The 14,373-nt window shown below is 47.4% G+C and overlaps 1 protein-coding gene across 1 annotated transcript in view; it reads left to right on the plus strand.

Moving 5' to 3' along the window:
- VWF (von Willebrand factor) overlaps positions 1-14,373 on the plus strand; it is a 1,126,314-nt gene that overhangs the window by 215,353 nt on the left and 896,588 nt on the right. Inside the window, exon 12 of the mRNA XM_086921215.1 lies at positions 5,629-5,767. Within this exon, the coding sequence (XP_086777341.1) occupies positions 5,629-5,767 (139 nt within the window). The remainder of the gene's footprint in view (positions 1-5,628; positions 5,768-14,373) is intronic.

A 14,373-nucleotide genomic window follows, 5' to 3' on the forward strand; every position in this document is an offset into this window, starting at 1 on the left:
AATAAGTTGTAATTATTACTGTCCTTTAGTAATTTAGTCATTTAGTAATTTAGTTAGAATTGTCGTATTTATTTTGGTCGGGCGGTAAGGTCATGATCGGTGAGCAGTAATTGGAAGATCCCTATGGGTGGGCGTCACCCATTACGGATGGGAGCGCTCGAGGGAGGTGGCCATTGGCCCCTCAACGGGGAGGCGGTCCCTTCTAAGGATGGGCCGCCGAAAGGAAAGGAAAGGCGGTCAAGGCCCCTTCCTGGGTAGGAGGGGCTACAGCCCCCCCTGGGGAATTTCCCGGGGCCAGGACATCTGCGACGGCAGATGTGGTAAGTTGTGTGGGGTTTGGGAGGGGGTTTACGCTACCTTCTAGACACCTCACACGAGTCCTCGGACGACCTTTAAATGGCGTCGAGTTTATTGGGGCCCCCGTCAAGTCAAGGGAAATTGGTAGATGCATGTGAGGTACACCTCTGTGCGGTCGCCCCTCACAAGTGAGGGGGATATTTCTGGTTTAGGGATCTGACACCGGTTACGACCTTGCCGTTGGCCCTTAAACGTTAGGATGTACAATTTCAAGTTAAATGTTTTGTAGGATGTTAGTTCGGCTAGGTGAACCTTTGTATTAGAGAATATGTTAAGGTTAGCCAAACATCGCAATGTGGAAATGAAATTGTACATAATATGAAACTGTTATTTTAATGTTTTAATTTTGTTTCATATTTTAATAAATACGGCCGGGAGGGTCACTCCCTCCCGTCTTCCAAAAGTTCAGAACCGTTTCCGGTTTCCCATTCCTTGGGGATTGTGTTGAGAGGGGGTGGCGGGTATCTCAGCCATAATAAACTTCGCTATTACTGAACTGCTGGCTAATCAGCATAGCTTATTTATGCTTTGGCTGGCAGCCATGAAAAAAGCAAAGAAACTTCAATATTTACCAGTGGCAGCTGCTAACATAACAAAGTGGTAGGAAGGCGGGGGAGGGATGAATAATATATACAAAAAGGGACTTTTTAAAAATAAAAATAAAATTTGGCCACTGGCACTCCTCTGTTATTTACGTATATGATTCTCTATAGACGGATTTTATCCAGGTTTGTCTCCTTAGGTGTGCTGTTAGGTATCATAGGGCTGCCTGTCCCTAAGTATAATTGGTTATTGGAGCAAATGGTTAGTGATAAAATATCACAACCCTACCGATAGCACAGCAGTATCCGTATTTTACCTTGAGTGGCAAATAATCTGCCAGCCACCAGGAAAAAAGTGAAGTTTATCTGTTATTTATCTGGCTACCTGTTAAAAAGTAGCACTATGCATACTTTGCCAATGCACAACAAAATAGAACATCTTCCCTTTTATGCCAAACACTCCCTAACTAGGAAACAATTCTGTAGCACTTAGGGGCCCATTAGGATGGCGGGCGGTAGTCACCGCCGGCCCGGCGTGGGAGAACCGCCCACCATCTACACCAGAAAGACCCCCTGCCACATTAGGATTGCTGGGGATCAGCGGCAGATTGAAAGACCATCCGCCGCTTTTCCCGCGGTTGACTCGTCGAACGGGCAGAAAACATGCATTTTATGGTGGCGTTGTCTGCAAGACACCCCTATCCATATTATGATGATAGCTGAGTTCAGCCTTTCCATGGCGGCGTTGCCACCATGGAAAGGCATGCAGTCTTTTCTGTGGGGGGGGCCGTTGCGGGCCCCCAGGGTGTTGGGTGGCTGCACTTGGGGCGTATCCATGGTACCCCCCCTGGCATTTGTGTGCACAAGGTGGCAGGCACGGCGAGGTGCCTGTCACCTTGTGCATGCAAATGCACAACATGCTGATTTTACATTGCGGCGGGTGCTGCTTACAGCACCGCCCGCTGCAATGTAAAAAATTCGGAATGCACCCGCCAATGTGGTGGGTGCTTCATAATGTGCACAGCTGGACCGCTGCACCCCTGGCGGGTGGCCCCGCATACCGTTACAAAGTCTGCCCGCCATCCTAAGAGTGCCCTTAGTTATCTGCAAATAGAAAGGTTTCAGTGGTGTTTGCCTGGCTGTTGAACAAATAATACAAAATCTTCTATTTAGCAGGCCAAAAGATAAATAGTAAAGTATCTCTGCTGTTTTTGCAGTCATCAAATAGTTCAGAATCCCAGTTACCTCCATGATCATCACCTACTGATTTAATAGTACACAACCTCAGATTATTTATCTGTTCACCACCCAAATTATATACATTCTATGTCATTCACCTTGCTTCTAATTAAACAGCAATATTTCTCGACTGTCTCCTGAGCAGCTTGCCAGGTAATAAAGCCTATCTGTTGCATTCCTACGTGTCATAGTCTGTACAACGTCTCTGCCGAGTACCTAACAGCTAGCTAAATAGTTCAGAATCTCTGCTCTTTACATGGCTGTTGGCCTAATGTCACCCTTAGACAAATAGCAAATATTTTGTAGAATTCATCCAGTAGCTGATTAATGCTGCTCAGCCAGCCAGACAGATGTACAACAGAAATTATGTACTACTTAGCGAACAGAAACAAACATAGCAGAGAAACATCTCTCTCAAGTGACAAACATGTCAATAACATCAAATCTGTATTGTTTAACGAGCAAACAGATAAATAGTAGACATTTTGTAATATGAGGCTAGAGAAAGTTCATTATTTCACCAGACAAAAAATGAAGTTGCTGTACATACTTTGCTTCTTCTAAATATTTCATAATTACTGCGATTTAAGCACAGCCAGGTAAATAGTGAACTGTCTTTGCATAGAATAGCGGAGTGACATGCACATATTCAATGACATCATTATGATCATCCCTTCTTAGAAAAATAGTAACCAACATTTTTTATTAAATATTAATAATTTATTTTCAATAATAGGATAGAAAACACAGGTAGCCTGCCCCAGAAGAGACACTTCAGGGGTTTGTGATGACCTGGTGAAGACCTTATAATGTGAGTGGGCACTCATAGTGTTGGTCTGTAGTGCTTACTGAATGGATGTGTGCTTCCTGTGCTATATATTATGGGTGAACTCAACACCACTGCGGATTCAATACACCTAGGCCTGACATTGATACAGGCATCAATTTACAGGTAAACATGCACACTGAGTGCAGTTCCACTATAGTTTTTGTGATAACTATACGCTTTAGGGAACTTAAGGAACTGCCATATGTACATGGCTCATTCATAATCATGTTTCTACTACTTGGCCACATTAATTAGTCTGCTGGCCAGCAAGTTGATCAAATTCATCACTGCACAATATAACCACTATCAGTGCTTGACCGCGTTCATTGGAAAGGAATGAGTAGGGAGGAAATATGCATGAGCTAATTGTCTTCTCACACTATACCTGTCCGGGCAAACTTAAGCCCACAGAATCAAAAGAGGACGCCTAGACCTCTAGAGCCAAATTTAGGAGAGATGCCCCTTTGAGGTTTTGGTGGGAAATCTCAGGCGGTTTTGGCAGTGGGGGCAGAGATGAGGATCCCAGGGAAGGTAATTTCATAGAACAGTTGAAGTCATCATGTTCAAATGTCTCAGACTGCTGTGGGTGAGAACTGGGCAGAGGTGGAGCGATGATGTGGCACCCCAGGATTGGGCAGAAGTGCCTACCTTCTTCAATGTTCCACCCCCATTTAAAAACTCCTACACAAGGAAAAGACATTTGAGAAGACACTAGACCAGGAAGTGATCACAGTGAAGGAATAGCCAGCTGAAGGCGAAGCCACCTGACTCCAATGAAAAAGGTCAAAGGAATGGCTTTGTTTCCAGTTGAAACCCAGGACTGTTACATTAATCCTTAATTGCTACAGGGAGGACCAAGCACCTACAGGTCAGTACCAGCTTTTTATTTAAATGTAAGTAGGATGGAGTGGAACATGGGGCTACTTCACCTGAGCTACTTTCACCCTTGGGGCTTATACAAAAGGAAACTGTCCTGGGAAGCCCATCTCCCTGGGGCTGTGGAATCCAAGGTGGAGTGCTGCCACATTCCTGGGTGGCAATGTGCCACTCCCACTCCCTGTGTTCATGTCTGCAACATCTTCCTACCCTCCAGGATGCTGGAGGGAGAAGTAAGCAGAAGGCCGGCTCCACACAACACACAAGAGTTGTTCTATGGTGGTAACCGGCAGAGCTGTACTGAAGTGAGCTCCCTGCACGGTCCCAAAAATGGAGGCACACCGGGTGTGCCATTAAAGGGGCAGAGGCACCCGACCTCAACAAAATCTTAAAAGTGTGGCTTGAGACCACTTTTTTTGGGATAAACCCCCAAAAACATAAAGGAAAATCATGAGGCAAAGCAGCTGGTAATCTGTGCTGCCTTGGGCAAGGAGCGCGCCATAAGCTCCCATGAGGGCTTCTAATTTGCATATTGTTTCTTGTTGTGCCTCAGGAGGGGCAGGGTCACCATCAATGGATCAGAGGAATATCTGTGGGGACTTCCAGGATTTAAACCCCCCTCCACAGAAAAAGCCACGAAAGTTGTCTTAAGTCTCATCTGACAGCTCCCAACTTTTGTAGGAGGAATCAGAGGGTGGGAGTGATTGATTTTGCTGGTGAAGCGTTGGATGGGGTTGGAACAACAGTGGGGAGCTCAACCTAGCAGAGGATTATGGAACTCTATAAGTGACAGCTTTGTGAGGGGTAACACATGGTGGGGGTGTTGGATGTTGTGGTTTGTTAGTTTTTAGCTGAATAAATATGTTATGCAATTGGACTGCATGAGAATGAAAGATCCGCACATCATTAACCTGTTTTACTCTGTCCTACTACACCTGTCCTGGACATGTGCTGCTCTGTACTACCACAGTGCATAGATCGGTGTCTGTTTCTGGTGTACTAAGTTCGGGTAGCTAAAGCCTTTTGTTTTTTGTTATATGAAAAAAATCAAATGTTGTTGAAGTCATGTTTGCATTTAGCACATAGTGGTTCTTTTGTATGACAAACAGGTACCAGTTGGCATCTTGAATGAAGTTACAGTCAATGATTTGCTGGCCCATAAGCCCCTTGCACCTCTTTGTTGTCCCTGAACCACTCATGTTAACTTCAACACCTAGAGCAACACTATCTTTTTTAGGTATTCTTCTGACAACCAGAACCCTTTTGACCTATGCTCCACTAGCCAATTTTGCCAAATTTCAGAGGCCTTCGACCCATTCTCTCTCTGCTCAGACCACATGAACAGCACCACACACCAACTGCTGAATCTAGGAACTGATCTGCCATCCTACCACTCCTCTACATACTAACCCACAAGGGGAGTCTTTTGGCCTTCAACCTAGCTATGTGGTTTAATGTTATGAATGACACCATCAGCTAATCCTGTTTTTTTTTTTTATCCAACTACACTCTACAAATCGTTATTATGAGCCCATACTTCCAATGAAAAAGCAACAACAACGCCCAGCGCCTGGGTACCCTTAGGGGTGATCAGTTTTCACTTTACAAATGTGGAATTATTTATTTATTACTCCACTCTGTCTGAACAATTATGCGGTTAGAGAGAGTGCGCAAAAGGTATACGTATTAAATACAACAGGCAGCGAGGCTGTTAACTGTATTCACCTTACAGGGTGAACTACTCCTAAATCTTTAATGACCTTTGGAACCCCGTCTCTTTTCCAGTGTGAACATGACCCGGATGCAGTGTGTACCCGATCAGTATCAGTCCGTCTTCTGGACATGCAGAACATGACCATTAAAATGAAGCATGGCGGGGGCGTGTCTCTGAACGGCCAGGACATTCAGATCCCGCTCAACCAAGGTATGTGCACTGAAGCCTGGGACCATCCCAACTTCCACCTCCTCCTGAGCCTTTTATTTTTACAGCTATTTTTCACAACTATGTGAACTGCTTTAATGTCATCTTCTCTGGACTTTCTCATTCCATGACGTTTGCCGACATGATATTTTTGACTAAGCCAATTCAGCAGAGAACATAGGGGCATATTATCAAGGGGGTTTATCTCCGCTTTTTTGGCTTTAAAAGCCAAGAAAGCGGAGATAAAATTATCTCCCTATTACCAAGCTGTCGCTAACACCAGTTAGTGACAGCTAATAGGAGATAGCGACCATCTTGGGCCCCGCTTTGCATGTCAGTGATATTTATCACTAATGACATGCAAAGTGGGCGTGCCAAGATGTTAGCGACTGGAAACAGTCCCTAACATCGCTATCTCCTATTACCAACTTTTGGAGATATTCGCGCTAAGCGAGAATATCTCCAAAAGCTAACACCTGCCCTGAGCAGTTCTTAGCCATGTTATCCAATGGGAGGTGGATAACATGGCTAAGAGCATTTGCTCGATAATGCATGAATATCGCTGACTTTTCAGCGATATTCATGCGTTGCGGCCGTTTTTTATCGCATTTGCGATAAACCTTGCTAATAGCAAGGTTCATCTGCGATAAAAATCGCCGATGTGCGGCGATAATTTTTGTCTCTAAACAAGTTAGAGACAAAAATTATCGCTAGTTGTTGGTAATATGCCCCTAGATGATTTCTAGTAATTTCTTGGAGAACAAAACAAAATGGATACCTGAACCAGGCAACATGTGCTCACCTGAACATCAAATAAGTGATGCATTTTTGCATTAACACCAAATTAAAAAAAACTCCATTCTTACACATACCCTACATAAATTATAAAAGAGATTGCGAGGTAATATGGACATGTTTATATTGGGCGTGTTATCCAAGCACATCTTATCTCTATATCTGAATTGCTTTAATATTCTTTATAGTCTATCTTTTAAGTAGATTAGCACTTAGGGCCACATGCATCAACCTATTTAGGAAGTGCAAACGGTGCGAATCAGTAAATTCGGCCGTTTGCGCTTCCTAAATACGTTTTTGGGATGCATGAAACATTTTTTCAAAATTCGTTTTTTTTTGCATTTCCAAAAATGCGAATGCATTTAAGGAATCACATTTGTGCAATTCCTTAAATGCAATGAATCATTTTTTTAAAAAATGCGAATTTTGAAATAGGAAGAGCAAATTAACACGAGGTTGACCCTCGTGTTAATTTGCGAAATTGTTTCAAAAAGCACAAAAATGCATTTTGAAAAGTGTCATGTTACAGACACACATGTCCTTAGGACATGTGTGTGTGAAACATGCACTTTAAAATACATTTCAGGGGTGCAGGGGGGGGTCCTTTGGATCCCCTCTGCACCCTTGCAATGCATCAACAAATTGCGATTTCCTAAAAAAAGAAATGCAAAACGGCATTGATTCCTATGGGCCCATAGGAATCAATGTAATGCCAACCCTTAATTGCGATTCGCAATTAAGGAATTGCAAATTCCGAAATGTTAGAAATCCAAAAAAAATTTAGGATTTCTTGATGCATAGGATTTTGCAATTCCTAAATAGCGATTCCTTAATTTCCGCTATTTAGGAAATGCAAAATCCTAGATTGATGCATGTGGCCGTTAGTCATTATATACTTAAAAAGCATACTGCTTTGAAGATACCTCAAGAGGAGAACACAATATTTGGCATCAACAGTACTTATTTTAGGATTGAAAACTGTTATCTCTCTGAAAGGAAAGGGTGGTGATTAATGATCAAACCTTCATTATTTACTAGAAGATTTTTTTACTCCTAGTTCTGTAGAAAACGGTAGGGCTGACGGCCTGTTTCAAGATTGCCCGGCGTTAACCGCCTCTATACCACTCTGGTTACCAAACAAAGAGACAGGCGCTGGAGACTGGAAGGCAGGAAACAGGAGTTTTTATTATTCCGACGGAGCAGAACACATCAGATCAGACAACAAGGTATCATCTCGAGGTGCTCTAACAGCCTCTCTGAGGCCTGGCCTCTTATACCCTGGTTTATGGCATGTGACCACTCTTTATTACAATCAAGACATTGTGAAGTAAGGAAAAAGACATCCCCGTAATCCTCGTGTCAATCCCACCCCCACATACATCCACAATAGAGGTCCTCAACCTGCTGATAAGAGGAGGGGGCTATCACGCAGCTGAGTGTTCCGCCGATTCTTAGGATGTGTGCCCCTGATCGTATCCCAGGGGGTGGGGAGGCCTTGATCAATAGTGGGTCCTTTGAAGAGGAATGACTCCATGCAATAGGGGGCAGTAAACTGTATCTCCCGGCTTAGGCGGTGGCCTCGGACCTGCGTGGACAATCGGACTCGGTGGAAGGGGTCATCAAAGGGGAGGTATTCATGCCGCGTGGACAATCAGGCGCATAGGGAGAGTTTACCAACAGAGGGGTATTCATGAAAGGAAAGGAGGTGTTTGGTCAGGCGCGAGCGTGACTCCCAAGGACAGAGTCTTGCAGAAGAAGAAGGTTTATGACTTGCCCATGTGAGGGAGGAGGGGGGGAGCCAGGGTGCGCGGAGGATGCTCGCAGGGTCAGGAGAGCCGCTGGCGATCGATCTAGGACAGGGAGACCATGATGCCTAAAATGGCTGTCGTGCATGTTGTACGTGGGTGACAGGTTGGTGCAGACGATGTTCAGACTAAAATTCCACAGTCCTCCCTTTTAACATGTCTCGCCAACTTGTCAGTTCGGATTTATCCCCATAAGGCCACGTATTTCTACTTCATAGATGGGACTCATGCGCTCATTTCTGAAGTCCAAAGTCTTTGGGCACATACAGTTAGTAACGAGTGCACACAAGGATGGCAGGCATTGGATACTTAAGCAACACACACATAGTATCACAATCGGTATCAATAAAAAGGTAAACAACCTCCAACCCCAGTCCTTCAAAGTGTCCCAGAACCAGCTCCCAAGCGACCATCCTTCTTGTTCTTGGTGAACCTCCGAGGAAAGTCTGTGGAGGTGTTCAATTAGTTTGTAGATTGTGGGCGAGTTATCTGGTACGTAGGTGCAACAGCTAGATCCGATGATGCGGCATGCTCCTCCTCGATCGGCTAGAACCACATCTAGAACAAGGCGGTTTTGAAGGGCCACAAGGCGGACCGCCTGAAGTTCCGCCGTGTTGTTAGCGAGGATGCCAGCCGTGATGTTGATCGTTGTTTCCACTGCCTGGGTCAGGTGTCGGATGGCACGACTGTTCGCCATTGGACCCCACAGAGGAACAAGCCCCTTTGCTGCATCCAGGAACTGTGCTCCGGTGGAGTCGGCTTGTTCAATGTCATTTGCGTGCCTCTGCCGGTGATGGTTAGCAGGTGCTACATATGTGGGAGGGAGAACGAAGGCAATGTAGCAGGTACCCTTCCAACCTTTCGGGAGCCAGGTGTAAGCTTTGGTGCCACAAACAAAGTACATATTTGGAGAAGCAACAAAGGAAGGAGGATCAACTGAGTCCAATGTTCTGGTGATGCGGCAAGAACTGTGACCCACCAGCTGCGTTCCCTGGCCTTCGAGACACACAAGTCCTGTGATATTGATAACAGACAGAGCCACAGTCAGGGTGGCGGCAGTTTGTCTTTGCAGATGAGAGAAGGTGGGTCTAGCCGGATTGTGGAGCACTTGCACTTCAACACGTTCTTTGGCTGGGATGTTCTTAAGGAAGGTGGCACCCGAGGGTACAGGACACAGGGGAGCAGAGGTCCTTCCGGTTTTGTTCAGCCGGAACCCATAGTAGAAGTGTGATACTGTTTGGCCGGAAGTGGCGTTGTCCTTGTGGCTCTCTTGCATGAGGATCAGCCAGGCGAGGCAGGAGCCGTGAACTGAGAAAGGAGAAGGGATGAAAGGGATTGAGTGTCCAGTGGCGTGCGGGAGCAACCCGCAGATCCAGCAGTTCGTGGCATTTGCAGCAAGGTTGTGTTGGTGCAACAGTTGCACGAAGGAATTGTTCCAGAACTCCCTGCGCCTTTCTCGGAGCTGGGGTGACAGGGAGATTAGGTGATGCTCTCTCGTAGGGGTTGGCTGAGCAGTGGGCAGCAATACCTGATGAGCGGGTGTGTTTTCCTCCAGGATCCAGAAGGAGGTCATGAGGAGGAGGCAAAAGAGAAAGACAACGAAGAAGGCGATTGTCTTTGATTTGTGCAGATTGTCAGTCTTTGGGTTCCTGTAGCGGGTATTTCCTGTTGCTTCCATCATCTTCTTATCTGGCGCTTCCATCATCTTCTTATCTGGCGCTTCCATCATCTTCAAGGTGCTCGGTAGCGGGCAGAACCACAGACTTTGTTTAGCTTCTCTCCCGGTAACCCTTGGTTGTGTTTAGGTCACCGTTCTGAGATTTAACTTAGTCCGTGGCCTGCTTAGCCGAAGCTCCCTCCTTTCGTCGCAGGAAAGACCCTTCTCTGGATGGCACAGTGGGATCAGGGAATTTTGCAAGTTCAAGTGCCTCGGTGTCGGGATAACAGTTCAATGCTGGCCGGTCTTTGTTCAGAAGCTCTTCTTGGGTGTTGACGTTTTCTGTCGTGGCCAGTGTCGGGGAGACCTTCCTGCAGTGGTGTGCGTGCAGCCAGTGCCGCTTCCCCTCCACTCGAAGCGCCGTCCGGGTGGTGATCAACACTTGCCAGGGGCCCGTCCACCGGGGTTCCAGACTCTTGGCCCGTTGAAAGTTTCGGACTAGCACAAAGTCCCCCGGTTGGATGTCGTGGCCTGGGCCCCTGGAAGCATCGGGGATGGCCTGCTGCACCTGTTGATGAATTACAGACAACGTTTTAGTCAACTTGCACAAATAATCAGACAGTAGGACGTCCGGGACGTCATGAATGGAGGTCGGTTTGGGGGCAGTCCAGAGGTTCATCGGTCGCCCGAATACAACTTCGTAGGGGGTCAAATGGTGTTTGGTGGGAGTGGAGCGCATCAACAGCAAAGCCAGTGGGAGGGCATCTGGCCACTTAAGTCCGGTGGTGGCCACTATTTTTGACAATTTCAACTTCAATGTGGCGTTATGTCGCTCCACCAGACCGGCGGATTGGGGGTGGAAGACCGCATGAAACCTTTGCTTCACCCCCAATCCTTTTAAGATTAATTGGATAACCTCAGCTATGAAGTGGGGGCCATTGTCGCTCCATAAAATTCGACAAAGGCCATAGCGAGGGAAAAACTCTTTCAGTAGTACTTTGGCAGTAGTCATGGCAGTGTTGTCACGGGTTGGATAGGCCTCTACCCATTTGCTGAAGGCACATACAATGACTAGTACATACTTCAAGCCTTGGCATCTCTCTAGCTGGATGTAATCCATCTGGAGGACCTCAAAGGGGTGATCGGGGATCCCAAACCCTCCCCGGGGTACCACAGTTCCCTTCCCGGGGTTGTGTTGCAAACAGATAAGGCACTGCTGGACCAGACGTTTGGCTGAGTCGGGGATTTTGTCATTGTACCAGACTTTGGAAATGAGTTCGATCATGGGTGCAGATCCTATGTGTGCGGGGGAATGTGCCATAGTCAGTACCGGGATCAGGTATGAGTCAGGCAGCAGCCATCTGTTTGCGTCTTTTGTCCGCCAGCAGCCCTCATCGTCCTTCAAACCCACCCGTGCCCACTCAGTCAGTTCATGAGGGGTGCTGGCCGACTGGATGTCTCTAATCATTTCCCTAGCGTCAGTCCATTTCTCTGCTTGTGACCTGGTCACATATATGCGTGTCACCGTCTTGTTCTCAGCTGTGGTTCGTGCAGTGATGTCGGCCAGTGCGTTCCCTTGTCCGACTAAGTCTGTCACCTTCTTGTGTGCCTGGCATTTGATCACTGCTAATCGTTTGGGGAGGAGAACTGCTTCAATTAAAGCAGAAACCAGATCTCCGTGAAGGATGGGTGTGCCGTGTGATGTCAGAAATCCCCTTTCCCTCCATAGGAGCCCAAAATGGTGAACCACCCCGAAGGCATACTGGCTGTCCGTATATACGTTCGCGGTGGTTCCTGTGGCTATGATGCATGCTCGTGTGAGGGCTATCAGTTCTGCAGCCTGTGCAGATCGTTGTGTGATGTGGGCTGTCTCAACTACTGTTCGGGCTGTCGTTACTGCATAGGCAGCTGAAGTGGTGCCATCTGGGAGTTTGATGCATGAGCCGTCTACCCATAGCTCTCCATCAGGGTCTGCAAAAGCAGTGTCTCGGAGGTCAACTCTACTCCTAGTTTGTTCGTCCGTGAGGGTTACACAGTCGTGTATGGGAGGCACGTCGGGGTCATTTTCAGGCAGGGGCAACAGGGTGGCAGGATTCAAAGTCGTGCATCTCTTTAGTGTGATGTGGGGTGCAAGTAGCGTCAATTCGTACCCTGTCAGTCGTGCGCTAGTCAGGTGTTGAGTCTTGGTTTGGTTCAAAAGGGTGTCGACCGCATGGGGTACTAACACAGTGAGGGAGTTTGAAAGTACGATTCCCTCGCTCTGACGGATAGAGACAGCAGCGTCAGCTACTGCTCGAAGGCAGGCAGGCAGAGCTCTGGCTACAGGGTCAAGAGTGGCAGAGAAGTAGGCACAAGGGCGCTGCTTAGGACCGATAGACTGTGTTAGAACGGACAATGCACATCCCTCCCTTTCGTGGGTGAAAAGGGAAAAGGGCTTGGAGTAATCCGGTGTTCCCAGGACAGAGGCTGAGCAAAGGGCATCCCGTAGCTCCTTAAAGGATGCTTGACACTCAGGGGTCCAAGGAAGCGGGAAGGGGGCATCTTTGGCCAGCAAGGCAAGTAGGGGTTTTACAATGAGGCTGAAATTTGGTAACCATTGTCTGCAAAAAGAGGTAAGGCCAACTAAAGAGCGGACTTGCTTTTGTGTTTTTGGGATGGGGGTATCTAGGATGGTCTGGATTCGATCGGGCATAAGTTTCCTCCCTTCTTTGGACAGGAGATGGCCTAGGTATGTCACTTGGGGCTGGCAGAACTGTAGTTTCTTTTTGGAGACTTTGTGGCCATTTTCTGCGAGAAAGTGTAGGAGTTGGATAGAGGCTGTGATTGCAAGTGGGGTGGTATCAGCCGCCAAAAGGATATCATCGACATATTGGACCAATACCACTCCATCTGGTAGCTGGACGGCGTCCAGCTGTCTTTTGAGGGCCTGGCTGTAAATACTGGGACTTTCAGTGTACCCCTGGGGAGCTCTACAAAATCGGTACGAGCGGGATTTTAGGGTGAAGCCGAAAAGATAACGGCTGTCGGGGTGGATGGGGATAGAGAAAAACGCATTCTTGAGGTCAATAACAGTGAAGGTGGTGGCAGTGGACGGAATGAGCATCAAAATGGTGGTGATGTCTGAGACTACGGGGTATTGGGGTACAACCACTTTGTTAATCTCTCGCAGGTCGATGATGAAGCGGTACGCTTTCTCATCTCCCTCGCCTTGCTTTTTAACAATGGGTAGGATAGGGCTGTTGCAGAAATTGCTAACCACTTCTTCGACCACTTCTGCATCTACCAGAGACTGAATGATTGCTACCAGTGCCTTCTCGCCCTCGGGTGATATCCGATACTGTGGGAGTTTCGGGAGCATAGCGTCCTGTCTTACAGTTATATGAATGGGGTCAATCATCATTCGTCCCACATCAGAGTCATTCTTGGCCCATAGGTACGGGGGCAGGGTGTCGAGCAAGGACAGATCAGCGTCAGTTATGGAGCACATGTGTCGTGCAGGGCAGGATTTGGGCATGCCTGGGTTGTCGTACAGGATGACTCGGACTCCATCTGGGGAACACCTAATGGTAGCTCGGAAATGCTTCAGTAAGTCAATGCCCATAATGGCGTCAGGGGAGTTGGAGGAGAGCAGAAATGTTGTGTCAGTGGTGTTGCTTTCCAGGTCAAAGGTGATAGGCACGGACAGGGGGTTAGTGGAGGGCGTCCCATCGAAACCTATTGATGTAATGTGTGAGCCAGACAAGGTTGCCCTTGGAATCAGTCGTTTCGATAACACACTACGTGTCGCCCCAGTGTCTACCAAAAATGGAGACTCTGTACCTAGGACTTTAGCAGTGACGTAAGGACCTTGCTGGTCAACACAGAGCTCGACTGGATCCCTCCCTTGCCCCTGGCAGTCCTATGCAAAATCGGGGGCATTCTCACCGTCGGATAGTTGATACTGGTTCTGTCGGGGACGGTCAAATGTGTTCGATCTCCCTGGTCTGTCATTGGAGGTGTCGTTTGTGTACCCTCGTCCTTGTCCCCTATTTCTCGGCCCACCCGCTACGTCCTTGGGGTCCCTATTTCTGTTCATCTCTAATAGAACCGGACACTGGGATTTCCAATGACCGAATCCTTTGCAGAAGGCACATTGGTCCTCGCTAATGTCTCTACGTCCAATGTGGGGTGTTGGGGTGTGGTCTTTGGGAGGCGGATTTCTAGGGGTGGGCGATTGGAAGTTCCCCCTGTGGGGTTCCCATCCGACCGCTATACCTTGTATCTGGGGTATCATCACCCTTTCCTTCAAATCTTTCTTCTTTTTCTCGGATGCCCTATCACTCTCATTCTTCTGGTGCTCGTAATACTGAGCC

This window comes from Lissotriton vulgaris, chromosome 1_1, assembly GCF_964263255.1.
Source record: "Lissotriton vulgaris chromosome 1_1, aLisVul1.2, whole genome shotgun sequence".
Classification (NCBI taxonomy): Eukaryota; Metazoa; Chordata; class Amphibia; order Caudata; family Salamandridae; genus Lissotriton; species Lissotriton vulgaris.